This window comes from Corvus hawaiiensis, chromosome 5, assembly GCF_020740725.1.
Source record: "Corvus hawaiiensis isolate bCorHaw1 chromosome 5, bCorHaw1.pri.cur, whole genome shotgun sequence".
NCBI lineage: Eukaryota > Metazoa > Chordata > Aves > Passeriformes > Corvidae > Corvus > Corvus hawaiiensis.
This window is the reverse complement of record NC_063217.1, coordinates 72,002,859-72,020,977: the sequence shown is the minus strand read 5'-3', so window position 1 is coordinate 72,020,977 and position 18,119 is coordinate 72,002,859. Positions and strand designations below refer to the sequence as shown.

The following is an 18,119-nucleotide window of genomic DNA, read 5'->3' as shown; positions in this document are numbered from 1 at the left end:
CTATCATCCCTGTAAAAATCATGGCTTTCCAAACATCTCAGCTGCACCGGGCCTCATCAAAGTTCACTATTCTAAAAAGGTAAAATGGCTTTTAGCTCATGAACACCAGCATTTCTGAGAAGCAATTCCATTCTCTTAACTAGCTAATTAACTGAGGAGAAAATGGAAGTGAAATATTAGATTCCCACCAATAAATATTTCTAAAAAACCAATAAATTCAAATAAATAGGAAAGAGCATGGCAGAGAAAAATGACACAAAATTATGAAGGAGCAAAGAAGGCAGCAATTTAGATATTTAAATATTTAAAGCTAAAAACAATTATTTTGAATTGTTTATACTGGATTTTACAACATGAAATACTCTTTTAACTAACTTTTGATGGAAAGTAGTATTAATGCTAAATCAAGATCACATGGTTTATTTAGGCTCTGGAAACATTCATCCATCTCCAAAATAAATTCATGTAGGGCTTGGTTTAGGATGATAACTGTGAGAGCTAGTTTATTTTTATAGACTGTTGCTAAAGCACTGGTGGACTAAAAATAAGTTCTGTCAAACAATGATACTGTACTCTCAATCTGTAACAAACAAATACTTTCCACAGATCATCCAAATCAGGACAGTGAAAATGAACAGTTATTTTTGAGAAATAATAAATAAGAACTTGGTGAAGATAAGATTCTGAAATTTGTAGTGCTTCTAAGACACTGGCAGAGGAGGGAAGGCATGAATGCTTTAACAGCCTTTGTTTCCAGTGATAAATAGTGCATGTGCAATGTTCACCAGTTTGTGGTTTTCTAGATTGGCTGCAGGTTTTTTGCAGCAACCTCTAAAAGACTGTGTGCCCACCATGAATTTTCCCCCACTAACTCTCAGCTTGAGGGTTTTTCTGAACAAATACCTTTCACTCTCTTCTGAGGTTCAGTGCCTGCATGCCAAGGGCTGCTAACTCACCTGTTCTTGGGATATTGAACACAACCCTCCAACCATCTCTACTGAGTGGTCTCTACTTATGTCTTAAATTCCCTCTCATGTGTGATTTAACATTTCTGAAATAAAGCCTCATTTGTGACCTTTTCCTCAGTGTGACCAGTTACTATCTCAATTTTAATTATGGCTTCTCTACAACATTTTCATTGCGCAGCTTTACAAGGTTACATTTTTCATTTCTTTCTCACTGTAGTGGCAAACCCTGTTTGTTTGGGGGTTCACTTGAAACACATTACACTTATTCAAAGACATGCATGAGATCTTTTCATTTAACATCCTTATCTGCCACAATTATGATTTCACTTTCTGTTCTTATTTTCTCCTACAGATATAATTTGTATCCTGTTATTTACTGGAAATGGAGATACCTGGTGTACACCTCTTCAAAAGATGTTCCTGTTCAAGTGACAATTTTTTGTTCCTGACAATGCTTTCTCATATCTTAGCTAAAAAAAATAAAATAGAATTCACTTTGCATGTTAATACTCCCACTTCACTTTTGGAGGCAGGACACCAGTTCCTCTGTGTAGACATTCCACTTGGCCAAAAAGAACCCACAGTGACTAATGAACTTAAATCTGCGTTTCAGACTTTCTGAAATCCCAAATTACCTTTTCCCCTTTGGAAAACTTTCCAACTGGAAGTGTGTGAACACTGTCAAATCACTAGATCTAAACCTTTTAGTTGAAAGCTCATAGGATCTTGTATCTCCAACTCCTCTTGTATTCTTAGTCAAAGGAAGCAAATCCCCAGAACTCAATTTCCAGTTGAGTTACTGTTTCCGGGAATGCAACTGACAGCTTATTTTCTAAAAAAATTCATTACATTTACAAGTCATCTACCCAAAGGGTGACTGTGTTCAATTAAGAGAGTAAGGTCTGTACAAAACTGGGCTCTCCCTTTCATACATATACCTAATTCTGCCAGTGCCAAAAGACTAAGCTATTTCTCTTTTTTCTTAACTAAATTTTTTCTGCAGTTATTATGGATAACATGCTGTTTATCAAGAAGTAAAGAAATTAGACAGATTTTCACTTTGTAACCCAACAGCACGTGATAAGCATCACCTGTAGACACTGCTAAAAGGCACTATCTCTAAAATAGCGTGGATATTCTGAAACAAAGAACTTCCTGTGCCGGGCAGTCAGTTTCAGGTGGAACACACCATACTAGGAAGTTCAGAAACATGAATAAGCCCCTGAATGTATTTTACCTCTATAAAAAGCCCAGTTCTTTCAAATTAAGTGGCCTTTCAAAATTAAAGTAGTTATAAATCCCATATGGAAGACCATTTTTATTTGGAAATCTTAAGAGCAAGATCTTATTTTGGCAGCAGCAGTGAAGACAAAGGGCACAGGCAAGCCTTGGAAAAACTGCCTCAGCTAAGACTGCCCAGCTCTTCCTACTCTAACACTATCTCCTTAGTTCTTACAATTTTACCAAGCTGTAATTGTTCTGACTAAAATTTTCCACACTGGGCTTTTGCCAGTTTTGAAAGACATTTTTCAGGCTCCTCCAAAAGAGAGGCTAGGGAAAAACACACTGCTCTTTACAGATTAATGAGCCCCACTGACCTTTCCAACAGCTTGAGAGCACTAACACTTCACAATGGGTGGGTCACCGAGCATATCTTTTTGCCAACCCCAGGAAAACCCCCCTGAACTTGGCCAAGCACAAATGTTTGGACATACTGCAAATTTATGTATGCAGAAGAGATTTAGATTTTAGCAACTCACTGATCACCCTGTCCAAACAAAATGCATGAGACAAGGAAGCCATGTGTGGGAAACATAAAGGACTAGAGGCAGACTCTGAGTGAAAGAAGCACAAATGAAGAGCTAACATGAAAGTGGAATTTTTAAGTGCTACCTGGGCACAGAAACTAGGATCAAGGGTGGTAAAGAGCAAAGGCTGGCTGATAAAGTCAAGGGGTGGAGAAGCAACAGGAGGAGTTTCATCTAGGAGAAAATTCGGCGAGGGGCAGCAAGCCAAGCCTGGACATTTACCTCAAGAACTGGAACGAAACTTGAAGTTGCTGTCTAGCAGACAAATGGTGAGACTTTGTATCTGCAGAGCCATCAGTAATACATCCTATTTCCCTGCGGACCAGAGAAGATAACTACATTCTACCCTGTTAAAATAATACTCTCAATTCTACAGACCTACAGAGGTCTGTTGGATTGGAAGTTATCCATCCTGATAAAGAGCAACATCTGCTTTTTTCCAACATATATATAAAAAAAAAGACTACTAAGAATTTACAAGCAATAAAACAAAGTTAAAGAAAAATCAGACTGCAAAACCAAGCACTGAATGTCCTAGCAATTTTAATTAGGCTTTCCTGTGCAGGCAGTTTATGAGGAGTTTTTGAAGACACAATCACATACTACAACTTTGATGAAATCCCTGCTTTTTTCCCATGACGCAGCACTCTGAGAGTAAATCAGCGTAGGACATGAAAAGGAAATGCAATCTGCAGACCTTGCAGAGTTTAGAAGCTAAAGAATTTAGAAGCAATGGAGAACACAGCAGATGAAGACCAAGCAAGGTAATCCCACAGATGATGTAGCTAAACGCTGCACTTGAATAATGGATTTATCCCTGCCACTGATAAAATCCTTTGGGGGTGGCAGGAAACCTATGTATTTGTCTTAAGACCAGAGAATACTGCAGACATAATTTGCAGAAGAATTAGGGATATGTTTTGAATATGAAGGGTCGTTAGAGATGGTTATGTGAGAAAAGGTTAGTGCCTTCAAATGAGTGCTAAAAATGGTTGGTTACATTTGTCTTCTTTCTACGACTCAGGTTGTCCAAGTAGAAAATTGTCCTCTTGGTCTGTGGTGAAATTAAATCATTTTGGAAAGACCTCAATGGAAAAATGTCTTTCTTCAAATCTAACTCTCCACATCTTAAAATTAACTTGATACAATTTGTGGTCATCATCTTTTAATACCTTTGCCTAAAACTATGGAGTTCCAGCAGAGCAAGCAACTGACAATGCTGACATAAACTAGAGGCAGTTAGGGGAATACCAGGAATCCAATAGTTCAGATTAGAGAATCATCACTCCTGTACCTTTTCCAAACAAAAATTTTTATCCTTGGAAGTTGCACCATGACCCAAGTAAATCTCAATCTTCCGCCACCTCTTTATGGTCATACCACTTCATAGTCTGAGATGAAACACCCTCTCCCTCAACCCAAGCACAGAACAAGCCTGCAATAACCTGGAGACAGAGGCACAGAGGACTGGTACTCAGTACGCCGTACCTCGTTTGGTGGAACAGCAGCAAAGGGCTGGATGACGGCTGCGAGGGGGATGCGGGCCTGCTTGGCCATGTCTGAAGTCACTGGGAAGCAGTAGGTGGTACAGCGGATGTACCGAGGGCTGGCGTGGCCTGCAAAACACAACAGCACACAATGAAAGGCTGGCAGAAGGAACCTGCCCAACCCAACACGGAGCAGAAAAACCCAAACAACACAGAGCAACAAGTGCATGTGCTACATTAAATACATGCTTGTTTTTCCTCCCATGCAGGCTTCTGCCCACTGCCCCTCCCTCTGGTTAAATCTCTTCCTGCAGTCTGAGTATAAAGCAGAGATTTAAACACACCAAGAATAACCCCACAATTATTTGCAACAAGAACCTCAGTAGATGACTTGGAAACATCTCATATCTAAGATCTTAAAAGAAAATATGGATGATATCCCAGTGGACATGTCAACACTGTACATAAAGGAATAAGGCAGACTAATACCTACTGTTAAGACTGCTCTAATGAGCTAGCTCTGATTCAGAAAACACTGTATCTGTCTTAACATCACCATGCTCACCTATATTGCAAAATACAGGGTGCGGAAGTCATCACCCCACTTCCAGGAGCACATTTAGCTTAGGTCCCTCAACGAGAAACTGCTGTCTGCTGCAAACAAGAGCACTGAAAGGAGTTCAGGAATCAGCTTCCTGATGCTCCCTTTGTAACCAACAAGCTCCAGCTCTGCTCAGTTTCTTGAAAGGAATTTCTTGGATCATCAGAACAGCATTATCCCATTCTCAGATAATGCCAAAAAATCTTAGTGTGTTTGTACATTTTACACAGTTTATCTAAAAACTGATAAGTTACTGCTGGGCTGAATAACACCACCAGTTTAACCTGTATTAAAATATTGAGCCTGCTGTCAAGAGCAGCAAGTGGAAGACTGTACTTCCAGGCTCCAGGCAGAAGCAAAGGCAGATAAATTTTTCCTTTGGCCAGCGTACATCTACTAGACAGCTTGCACACTGCCCCTATTACTTGAATAGAAATTCGTATCTTAAAAGGTAACAGTGCTAGCCTAGTCTTACTGCTTCTTCTAGTGTCCATCTTTTAAATTTTCAGAATAATTCAAAAAGGATTTTCAACTTGAAATGTAACACCTTCAAAAATTTTAAGTTAAAAAGGAAAGTTGTCTCAACTATTCATATTCTTTTAAAGGCCAGGAAGGGTAGAGGAGGTGTTAACCCAAGGTGTAAGAATTTAACTCCCACTTTCCTCCTCCCCCCTTTTTTTTCTGTTCAAAGGAAGCTTGCAGTTTCACATCCAATTTAGAGCGAATACCATCGTTTTCAGATGAGAAATCTGAGAATTTAGGGGGTTTTTTTTAAATTATATTTTATTTCCCCTAGTAAGACTCCCAGAGCAGTAACAAGGACAGTTACCTTGGTCCTGGATCACGCAGTTGGTGGTGACAAGGGGAGGAACCTGTCCTCTTGTGTTTGTGGCATAGACCTGCCCTCCCCTGGCAGCCTTATCATTTTCAATTACTTGAATCTGACGAATAAGAAGCAAGAACAGTATGAGGAAGCTAAGTCATGCATTCAGCTACATTCATGAACAGGCTAAGATCTACACTAAGTACGACTCCAGTTGAAGCCTGGTTTATAACAATTTACAACATAATGTCGTGAAAGTTCATGCAGCTGACTTTACTGCCCAAATTCCTTTCCCATACACTGCTTCTTGTTACTTCTACATGGTCCCTCACTCAGGTTTAAGTCTGACACTTTTTAGGATCTAACCAAAGTTATATAAAGCTGTATTTTGTTCCACACCAGAAATCGAATCACTGAGAGAATACCATCATTCCCCTTCTTCCCTCAGCAACCTGGTTTAGAGTGCAGCCAAACAGCTGTGGGAGGCAAGAAGAATGAGACAGGGAATTTCTGAAACTGGCTTTGCCACTGCTGCTGGCACCTCATGGAATTGTGTTTTTACACTGCACATGAACTTCTAATAATAACTAGGGAACTTCAGAAGCCTCAGTTGGAAAGCAAACAGAGAAGAAAAACTAAATTAGTTGCATAGAGTCTACTGATCAATGTCCAAGAGGTATTTCCTAACACACTGAAAATAGTCTGGGGCCTGTAACTTTTTTTTCATCAATGAAGTTTTTTGTACTGCAATTTAAATATACAAGACATTCCTCAGAGAGCTTGTTAGATCTTCTGCTTGATTACTTTTCCCTGCCCCCTTGGCTTGTATACTTATAGCAAACTCTTGCATTAGAAGGAAAAAGGTTTTGCTCTAAAAAGGTCCACTAGCTGAAGAAAGCAAACCACTCTGAGACGTAGCTCTGCAAAGGATCAATGTGCCACGGTATTCTGCAGCTAACTGACCTAAATATATCATTGTTCTTGGAAATAATTGTTGACAAAGTCCAGATGCTAGTTTTCATAGATGTTGTCAGGGTACATATCAACCTCTAACATATGTAAGAGAAATATAAATCAACAATGGCTACAGATAATAAGTAAATTTATCTGGCAACACTACTATAATTATATAATCTAAATATAACAACAGAAATACACATGGTCATACTTATTCCTCATTCTGAATTAGCTTTTTGTCCTTTACAGACATTGACCCAGATCATGTTTCTTTTAAACACTCATTCTGATCCTCTCTGTGCTGCTTAAACAAACCTTTTAACGTATTTTAACATGGCTGTTGTAGTCAAGGCTGTTTATGCTACGTGCATAATTGAAACAAGACATCAGCCCATGTTTTCATGCCAGACCTCCTTCTCCCCCTGCCCTTTTCTTTTTAAATTAGACAAGATCATTTTATCCCTCTAACGTAAAAAGCATTGCACTGAAACACTAGGAATGATTGACCTAAGGGCATTTATTATTTATACAGACACTTGATTCAGGGGGTTTTTTACACAATGCTTTTCAGTTAAAAATTGCCTTTAACAGGTAATTGCAATTGTTACATTAATCCTTGGGGATTATCAACAAGAGTTTTTCCAAAGTTATTGGGGGGGGGGTGGTGTTTACATCAAATCCATCACTGGGTAAAAAAAAAATCTTTTTTGGAAGGACAGAAGAATACTCCAATTTAAAGAAGCAAGACAGTTTCATACTACACAGTGTGAGGCTTTTGCAAAAATGTTTTTCCTGTACAGCAAACCTGCCTCACCAAGAAGTGGAAGATTGTTTCACCCAGACTAGCTTGCTGTGTGGTGGTGAAAACATTTTTTAAAGCAAAAAGTTCTAGGTTGAAGCTGCAGGGCACAGCCTGCTTCAAGAATTCTGACTCTCTGAGGACCTTTTGACCTGCCAGATGATTGCCAGAACCACTCTGGGCACCAGAACACTTTCTCCATGAGTTTAGCACACTGTTGGTTTTTATTTCCATTAGCTGTTTCCAGTAAAGAAGTTAAATGCTGCTTGAGCCTGATCAGCCCTTTCTTTGCATACCAATTAGACTACTTTATTTCAGAAAGATGGATGCAACCATGACCTTGTTTTCTCTAGCACCATCCTAAGAGACACTGCCCCACCAGTGCATGTTCAACAGCTGAGCCTCTTCAGCTTGCATGAAGCTTAAGCATCCGGTATATTCCAGGCTACTGAAATCTTTACAAGTCTGCAGCAACTGGAAGGATGGCTGGGGCAAATAATTCTAGTTGCCTGGGAAACTCTTGAAATCAAAAGGCAAAGTGGTTTCTGAGCATGTGACTTCTCAGCGTTGCCAGGACTGCAGTTCTAGAGTTCACGTACCTGTATTCTGCACACATCCTACTTCTGGTATCTGTTACCAAGTTTAAGCCTTCAAACTTTTCAGAGTGAAAAGGAAATGTGATAAGCTCCAGTGAACACAAGTAGTTCTTCAGTACTGCTCACTGTCACATTAAGAATCCTGTTGAGAATTCCTAGTAAAGTATTTCCTATAAAGTGTTTGGGACATACTCATATATATATGAGTATGTCCCACGTTAGATAAAGTTACAAAACGTCTTCGGTACTCAAACTAATTTCATGCACTAATTGATCCAAAACTGACAGCACAGAGTACAAAACTGCACAAATTAGGAAACTGCAAAAACTAGAACGTATGTTGAGAACCAACCCATGTATGTTATGAAAACCCTCACCAGCGAAAGCAAACGCAATGTCATTCCTTTATCTTAAATGCAGCAGAAAGTTACTTTTATAAAAAATTAGTGCCACATTACTTACTGGGCTTGGAATAGAGTCAGGATCAAGCTTCTTCTGCTGTGGGCCTGAGAGCTGTGCTGGACCACCAGGAAAAGCACCAGGATATGACAGCTGAGATGCTGTCATCTGAGGACCATAGTTTGCTGCAGAGTCACAAATGACAATTCATTTAAAGTATTTAAGTTCTATTATCAATGTTTAGCATCAACTTCTGCCATGCAATTATTCTTACTCAGCTAAACACAACTCCTCCTTCCCCTCTGTTTTCAGCAACTAAAAGAAATGGATTTCTTTGGCTCAGTTTGGCTTTAGTTTGTGTTTTTAAAAACTAAGAACAACATTGGATGTGACAACTTTGGCTCCAAAGTTTTCAGGTTTATGTCAAGTAGGACAGTTGGTAGAGATTACCACAGCTACTTCATGCCAGGTCATTATCTCAGTGAGAATCTCTCCACCAACTTCAGTCAATGCAAGCTGATGTCATTAACTGGCTTTTTGTATTCAGTTACAATCCATTATTGCTATAGAAAAGCATTTTTGAAAGCTGCTCATGACAGTACTACAAGACAGAAAGCAGACTATACCTTTATAGAGTGTAAGAAAAACTCCTTCCCACAGTATGCTGTGCCTTCACCAGTTACTAATCACATAATTCCGTTTCTGAATCAAATTAATCTTTTTCTTGTTACAGTCTCAATAGAGGGCTAAACTTGTGAGCAAAAAGCAGAGCCTGTCTCAAGTGTACTGACTGACAATGCACATCTTTCCCTTCTACAGAAGGGGAATTCAAATTTCATTTTTCCCAGTCAGCTGAACATTCAGCCATGAACGGACACAGTTCCACCAGCGAGTGTCCCTCCATGCTTTGTTTTCAATTACAAAACAAACATCCTTCCCTACCTTGCTGAGGATGATATCCAGGCCCTGGAGGCTGTCCTGGAAGCTGTTGCAAGCTAGGATTTGGAGGGACAGGTCCAGGGATTCCACCCTGCCTGGCCACAGGAGGCAATGCTGGCTGAGCACAAAGGCCATTAACACTATTTGCTGGTGGAGGAGGAAGCTGTGCTCCAGGTGGCAAATCCATTTGCTGCTGGGTTGGTGACGGCAGTCGTGGGCCCTGGAAAGCTGCTGGATGCCCAGGAGACACGCAAGAGCTCGGAGCAGTGGCAGGACCTGAGCAAGAAACTGTGTCAGATGAGTCAAAAGTGATAGCCTACCAAATCTGTGTCAAAGGTGCTCTAGTTTTGCTCAACACGTTTCTGTAACACATAGACAATACAGTCTCCCATACTGACAGCGCTGCCTTATGGGGACTCTGTGTGACTGTCCACATGACAAATCATGGTTTAAGTCTCAGCTGATTCATTCATTTTATTTCTTTTGGTGCTATTTGCAATAAAACCCTGCAGCTGGGGTAGATGGGGAAAGAGAGAGAGGGAAGCCAGAGTCAGACAGTTCTTCACTAGAACACACATAGATCACTCCGCTTTCAAAATAATACTTCATTTCAGAATGTGAAACAACATTCTTTTTGCTCAATAATGCAATTCTTTTATGTGGCATGGTTTTGCTAGTCTGCTATTTGTATTTCACCATTACAGGTTTGATGGAAAATAAATCCACTTGATACTAAAAGACGAAACGTGGGAATTATTTTGTACACACTGGCAATGAATTGTTTGTTGTTTATAAGATCCAGAGTCCAATCAGAATTAAGAAAACCCTGGAAACGGGGTTTTGAGACATACAATCTGTAAATACTTATTACTTTACAAAACCTACATTTTTTAGTCAAATTTTTCCCCAAAGACCTATGGCAAAATAATTTTAAGGAGAGCTAAAAAAATAACCAAAATTAGGTTTGAAGCAAAAGGACCAGTGGGTTCACATACAAACACTGAAATACATCTTCTGTCACATATGTTAACTGAAAAAAAGACTTTACATGCAAACCACAAGCTTCCCAGCATATATGAGAACACTATATTTTACATAATTGTTTTTTAAATTGTTTATATCATGTATTTTGCATAATTTACATACATATCAAAACTTGTGGTTGGAATTAATTTACGTGGAAGCATCACATGATCACATCTTCATGGCCTAGGTTTGAGATGGTATAACATCAAAATAAATGCAGATAAGTTTAGATTAAAACCCAAAAATGTTTAGACAAAAAAAGAAAATAGTTTCATAACTCGAGAAACTGTAAAAAGCTGAGAAAAATTAAACCCTGTCTGCATATTATTGCTCATGCCTTGGCTGTTACTGACAGGTTCACTAAGTAATGTGAGAAATGACTGATGGGATACTCGAATTTTATGGAAGGTTTGTCAAGCATCAATTCAGAATTAAGCCCATAATACTGATTTAAGGAACTGGATGAGATAAAAAAATTCAAAGAACTTAAGCCAATGATGGTGGTCAGAGGTCTCATTTTCTCTTTATACAGAAGTTTGGTAAGTTTCTAATTATCATAGTCCTAATGCTTTCAACGAGAAAAAGTCAATCAGATAAACCCGATTACCATAGCTATTTATCTGCATGCTGCTGAACTGGTCAGCGAGTTGTGCTGTAGATGAAGCAGATGCAGTATTCGGGAAGGCTGTTTGTGACTGATGACTGTAGGGAGGATAGGAAGGTCCTGTGTTGCTTGGAGGTGGAGGGCCTTGATACCTAAAGGGAAAAAATAGTGCAGTTATGCAAAAAAATTACATCAACCAATCATAACTCTCGAAGATCTCACACCTCCTCAAGGTGGTGCTGAAACAATTAATTAGGACAAAACCCTAAGAGAGTATGCCCACATTCTGCTCAGAAAACATACACTTGTATTAAAATACACGAGGCACACGAAGGACAGAGAGATTGCAGACTTGTTTAATAAAAACAGGCAGTCCATGTTTGTTTGCACACTTGTTAGAAACAAAGCAGAGTGAGTATGCCATGGCAAGTGAGCAGTAATAACTGTAAGCCCGAAGATTAGGAAACACAAGCTTCTGAACATATCACAGCACTCCATCCCCTCTCCAAGCTTATAAAGGAAGATTCCCTACCAGGGATGGGTGAAGAAGATTAGGAGAAAAATCTGTGAAGAGAAGAAAAGGAACTGAGAAACTGTTGAGGAGTTCTCTGTAGTAGAAGAAAAAGAAGATGCGGGTAGGGAAAAACGTCATGATTATCAGATACGGAAAACATGAATGCAAGAAAAATAGCTGAAGAAAAGAAAGCAGTAATAGACATGTGGCCTACAAAGTTACTTTCTATCAGACTATTTCACTGTGGTAAAATAAGATCTCAGGCTATGTCCCAAAGACAATCAACACAGCTTTTCCTGTGACCCCTTGGAAAACTGAGGATGGGCCCAGATGTTTCAAGAGAAGTAGAATTCACTTCACTGGAAATTTCATCTGGAAATTTCCTGACCTAGAACAGGACCTCTAAGCAATTTTGGAAAAAAAAACAAGATCAGGTGAAGAACAGGAGATGTGCAGTTGACTGGAAGCTCAGGAAGAGAATCAGTATTTTGCTGGGTCATGTCAACCTGACTGTGTTCACCTTGCTTTTTCATCTTCAGGACACCACTTCTCCCCATGCATGAGGACATCATCCTGAACAACTGATCACCAGTCTTTTTGGGTCCTCCTTCACACAGTGGTAACAAACAGGCTTCCCTACTTTGACATGAAATAACTATACAACAACTAAAGAGCACAGAAGCAGGTTAAGACTTCAATCAACTACATGAAGAATGTTATTACATGGTGTCAAGTTCACTAAAACTGAAGGAGCTATGAGTACACAAACTGATTTTGCCACTCCTGGGAGATGTGCAAAATAATAATATTCGACAGAATTAAATAAAAAAGTTGCATATTGACCCACTTTACCTGCAACACAAGTATTGTGTAATAAAGCTTGGCTATCCCCTCACACAACCCTTTTTCAAAGATTTCTTTTTACAGCTTTCACCCATCCCTGTTTTCTCCCCTTCCCATTCCTGTCTCTTTCACCAAGAGGTAACAGAGATCAAATAGCTCAGATGCCAGGTATTAATCCCTTCCAGTCACCTGTGTGGCTGCTGTCCTGGCGTACCAGACCCATTCTGGAAACTGGTCTGGCTGAACTGATGTGCACCAGGTGGTGGAGGCCCAACAGGAGGTGGAGATCCAAAAGGCACAGCTGATTTTGACACACCTGCAAAAGATTAAGCACTTTTATGTAAAACCCAGTAAGAAAGAACAAGATAGACAAGAAATACAGGTCTGCAGCTCTGCTCTAGCATTTGGAGTAACAGCTTTGGGTCACCCTGTTTAAGCAGAGGGGTTGGACCAGAGGTCCCTTCCAATCTCAGTGATTCTGTTAGAAAGCACAGATTTCTGGTCAGTTATAAAAGCAGATACGAAAAACTAAGAGAGAGTAAAAAGGAAACAAATAGCAGTTCATAACTTTCCAGCAAAGAACCCAAGAGGGACAGTAAGAAAAAGCAATGAACAAACAGACCCTGCAACTGCCAGTTTGGGACAGTGGTAATTCCCTGTCACTCAGTTAGATTTCAAGGTAGAAACAAGAGGTGCCTTTGATTTCAGAGACCAAGGTAAGAATGAAAACTTTAAACAACTTTTAAAAATAAAAACCAATAAGAGCTTCCATGTGTAGAACCTGCTCTCCTGTGCTGAAAATGGTTCTTAATTCAGATCTAGTATAGTGACTGTGAAGAAACTGTAGTTTATGTAAACAGCAGGGCTGAATGAGCAGCCTTTCAAACTGTATTTCTTGAACTCTTTTTCCCTTTAAATTATTCTAACATTAAAAAATTATCTGGTATGGAAACCAGTATTTTCCCCAAGTGTTCTAAATAAGTCAATTACCAGAAGCATTTCTATCAGAATTCTGACTATATTCTGCATTTGATTAGAGTAACACAACTCCTGCTGTCTTTAATACGAAGTTTCAGAGAAACTGGGTAAAACTTTTTTTCTATTTCCTGTTGCAGTATCAGTGTAAAACTTACACAAGGTAGAAAGAAATGCAAAACATCTTCATAGAAAAGTAGATTCTGAAAACAAATTTTAAGCCAAAATAATACCTGGTTGAGGTGCTGAGTATGAGGAGTTAGGATCCCCATAATGTCCATAATGAATTGAAGAATTAGGTGGTCCAAAACGTCCTATTCCTGGCTGGGATTGGGAATATGGAGGAGCTGCAACATAACCTTGTTGACTCATGATGGCAATTTTCTCATTCCAAGTATTGTGTCCTCTTCAGAAATCTGCAAAATGAAAAATGACACCTGCTACTATTCATCACTCTCTGTGCATTTTAAAAGACTGTGAATTGTATTCCCTCCCAAAAAGATAAAAGACACATTTGAAGGCAAAAAATGACCTGAAGTTAGGGGCAAAAAATAGTTTTGCTTGATAGCTTAGTTTTCTCAGCATTACCATGTACTGCATTTAAATGGGATTCATATCTCCTAAGCCCATGGAGAGAACTGTAAGCAATGGATGTGCAGATGGAAAAAACTCTCAAAGGAAAGTCCCAAACTACTCCTTTTACCAGGAGAACCTTGACTTCAACTACACATGGAAAATACACTTTGAATCCTGCTCCCCAAATACTAGCCATCCCAAAGAACACAGAACACACCGAAATATCAGGAAAGGCGAAATGACCAGAGTAGAAAACTCCCCTGTTAAATCCTTCTCCTGCGCTAGCATACCTTATTTTTGGTTTTCCACCAGTTTTCCACCAAACCTTTTACAAACCTTCAACATCAGCCCCACTGATGTGGCAAGTGATGGAAGATTCCTTGCTTTTGATGCTGGTGAAACAGAGAATAAAGTACAGGATAGAGAGAGCTCCTATTTCTGGTTGTCTTCTGCATTACTGGCCCAGGCCTGAGCAGCCTTTTTACTCCAGAACTCCACAGTGTGACGAAAATGAGCACAATATATTCCACAAGGGAGAGTTAAGGCAGTATGGCCCCAGCACTGTATGTTGCCCTTGCTGTTATCAGGTATCTTTTCCCTAAGCTTTCACATCTTGATCCTGTGGTTGTTAAAGAAAATGAAACAAGCAAAACGCAGCATTTGGAAAAAAGCAATTCAGAAAGGGTTTTCTAATGAGAGTATTCACAAGACACGTAATTTCTTTCTTGTGGTCTGATTTTGTTAAACAGGACAGAGTAACATTTTAGAAAACTTTCAGGAAACAGCGCCCTGATAATTGCCATCATTTCTAGAAGCAGAAAATCTGAAGAATCCTGCACTGCCAAACCATATGATTGTATTTCACCAGATTAGTTTTCAGATATAGTGCCCTTGCCACGAAGGGATCTGAAAAGTCATTAAGGTTGTACACTCTGCAGCCTTGATAATGAGCTTCCTCTTTTGCACGCTAGAACTTCTATTTTGGTAACAGAATGAATTTAGTAATAACAGAATTTCACTTTCTTGAGGCCCAAAGTAAACTGTCATGAGAAATGCTGAGGATCCAAACCCTGAATGAGCATTTGCTACTCCTGTAGAGTCCCAAGCACACAGGCCAGGCATCCCCAAAGAACTAAAGACACACAGCATAAATTAGCATTTCAGGTGTTAAGTGTTCCTTTCAAATAGCTTTCCCAACAATCTGTACTTTACATTCTTAAGCTCAAGCTGTGAAGTCATCTTTAAACATGGAAACTGGACGAAAATAAATCACAAATTGTGCTCCAGAAGCACACACAAAAGCACCTCAAAATTATATCTCCAAGAACACACAGATAAATTTATGCTGCACTGGGACATGTCAGTAGAGAAAAGTTATCCCTATCAGAAAGCTCACTCCTAGGCTTCTCATATTAAACAGATATTTCTGAAGAAAAAAACCTCAACAGTTTTACTGATCATCCATGTCAAACATGAAACCACTCTGAGCTGTCTACAGGGCCTGGCCCTCCCCACACACCGCCCATGTAACCCACTAAACCACACTCTTCAATGCAGCACAAGATTTCTCAGTTGCAGTAGTTAACTGCTTCTGGGAGTTAATCCTATGGAGTTTTTTCCTATTTATTAGTTCAAAAGGTAAACACAGGGAGAAGAAAAAAAAATGTTTAATCAGAGGCTTGGTGCTGCCAGCTGTACCTTCTTCCTTCCCCCACCTCCATCAGAAAAGACGTGGCAGTGAGAACTTTAGTTCTTCCAAAAGACACTAAATTAGCATTACATTACCTACACACCGGTATATACATACATGTGTTCTATATCTATATAAAGGAAGAGATTTTCACTTAGAGGCAGCTGCAACAACCAGCACCTTAAGCTGCAAGAGCATTCAGAGGAAATTACTTCCTCCACAGCTTACTCACACACACACAGAAAAAAAAAATCTTGCCACGTCAAACTTCCCACAGACAGTATAAACACACAGAGGTTGTGCTGAAGCGAGACAAGAGCTCTAATCATAGACAAAATAATACAAGTTTTTCGAACACAGTTCCAGATTCTATTTAGCACCAAGGATATTTAATCTCTTCTCAGGATAGGTATATGTACCAACTATCACAAATGAGTGTTTTAAGGTCGCCTGAAGAATTATGAGCATTTCAGAAATTATGCTGTAGGGGAGGATGTGGATGCACCACCACACCATGAAAAGAGTTCACACAGAAGGTCATGAAAACTTTTTTCTCCCTGTTTCAAACAGTAGTTTACCTTATACCCCATAACCTGGGGAACAACACCAGCAGTGAGGAACAGCTGCAGAATTTAATTCATCTCTATTACAGAATAGGTTGTCATCTTTTCCAGAGGACTGTACCTATGCAACACTCTGGTGCCTCTGTGAAGATGTAAAATTCAGCTGTGTGCAAGCTGAAGTAAGACAACAGAAACAAGAACAGGCTCGCGTCCTTGGCTCCTTGAAGGAGAAATATTAACTTTGTATTTCTTCGGAGACGCGGTGCTCCTCAACACATCATCCAGGCAGAGGTGCTGTCGCTTCCCACGGCACGCTGCAATCTCAATTTGGGACCCAATCTCGGGGGTGTGCACCTTTATCTACACGGGCTCACGCACGCATAATGGAATATCGCTGCACACACACAGAGAATGCAATATAGCTACATACATATCAGTAATATACAGCGAACTAAGCTATGAAAGCAAAATCTTAATTTCCCCCCATTCAGTGCCAAGCCTGCAAAGCTTTTCTACACTTCTTTACGCATATAACTTTTTCTATCCCCATCGCCTACGAGTTTTAAGCCGCCGTAAGGTAAGGTCGCAACAGGTCCGGCCCCGCGCTCGGAGCCACCGCCCGCCCCGCGGGGGTACCTGTGCCTGCCCGGGGCCGCGCTCCGCCGCCGGGTGCTCGCGGCTGGGCGCTGCCCGCTGCCGAGGGCGGCCGGAGCCCCGTGCCCGGCCCGTGCCCGGCCCGTGCCCGGCCCGCCGCTGCCCGCGCTGTCCCCGCGGTGCCGCCTCAGCCGGGGGCGCCCGCTGGGACCGTTACCTGCGGCCGCGCGCCCGCTCCCTGACGCGCCCGAGTGCCACGTCTGAGGCGGCCCGAGCAGGCGGCGCCTGCGCAGTGCGGGCGGCGAGGCCGCGCCCGTGGCCGGGCCGTGCCCTCACGGGCGGGGGCGAAGGGCAGCCCGGGGCGGTCAGTCAAGGACCGTATTTCTTTCTGCGCCAGGGGCCGCATCGCTCTCCAAACACGGAGCAGTGCTACAAGCGGGATGCTTTTTTTTTTCCCCTCGTATGTGCTTGAAAAACAGAATCACGTCAAATAGGTTGGAAAAGACCTCTGAGATCATTAAGTCCAACCTGTGACCGAACACTACCACGTCAACTAAACCATGTCCCTCAGTGCCACGTCCAGGCTTTCCCTAAACGCCTCCAGCTCCAGGGATGGTGACTCCGCCACCTCCCTGGGCAGCCCATTCCAGTGCCTAATCATCCATTCTGTGAGAAATTCTTCCTAATGTCCGACCTAACCCCCCCCTGGAGAAGCTTAAGACAGTGTCCTCTCATCCTGTCGTCAGCTGCCTGGTCGAAGACGTACGTGTATATTTACAACTACATTTTACACATATTTATCTTGCATATATGTATGTAAAATTATGCTACCTGAATATCTACAGTGAAATATGATGCAGGTACTTTGTCCATTTGCATACTCCGGTTTTAGTTACTGTTCAAATGCATTTAAAAATGCTGCCGTGGTTACAGGATAGGCAATGTTTTTCTAATTAACAAAGTAGAAACATGGGAGTAACATGAGAGAGATTGGAAGTAACATGAGGAAGATGTATTTGTAAAGTTACTTTTCCTCCCAATCACAAATAAACATTAATTGTGTTAAAGTAAAAAGAAAGGAAAGTGGCAGATGAAAAAAAGCAATCACTCAAAGAAGCACAGAATCATAGAATATCCTGAATTGGAAGGGACCCACAAGGATCATCAAAATCCATCTCCTGGCTCTGCACAGGACAACCCCAAGAATCACGCTACAACAGCTGCATAACCTACATGCATCTGGAATTCAGGCTCCAGAGGCTTTCTTATCCTTGTTCTACAACCTCAATAAGTCTTTTGAAAGTACTAAACAGTTTTACCTAGAGCTATACTTCAGTAATGGCTGTGACCTCAAAAC

The 18,119-nt window shown here is 40.8% G+C and overlaps 1 protein-coding gene across 4 annotated transcripts in view; it reads right to left on the bottom strand.

The window, feature by feature from the left end:
• Window positions 1-18,119, bottom strand: part of SEC24D (SEC24 homolog D, COPII coat complex component) — a 57,257-nt gene that overhangs the window by 26,000 nt on the left and 13,138 nt on the right. For 2 of the 4 annotated variants that reach the window (XM_048304764.1, XM_048304761.1), the window contains 7 exons: window positions 13,573-13,755; window positions 12,554-12,680; window positions 11,011-11,159; window positions 9,381-9,665; window positions 8,502-8,623; window positions 5,694-5,805; window positions 4,265-4,392 (listed from right to left, as the gene is read on the bottom strand). In XM_048304764.1, coding sequence (XP_048160721.1) covers window positions 4,265-4,392; window positions 5,694-5,805; window positions 8,502-8,623; window positions 9,381-9,665; window positions 11,011-11,159; window positions 12,554-12,680; window positions 13,573-13,711 — 1,062 coding nt within the window. In that variant the 5' untranslated portion in view covers window positions 13,712-13,755. Of the gene's footprint in view, window positions 1-4,264; window positions 4,393-5,693; window positions 5,806-8,501; window positions 8,624-9,380; window positions 9,666-11,010; window positions 11,160-12,553; window positions 12,681-13,572; window positions 13,756-16,979; window positions 17,049-18,119 lie in introns of those variants that run through there. The other 2 variants (XM_048304763.1, XM_048304765.1) reach the window with 2 other exon arrangements.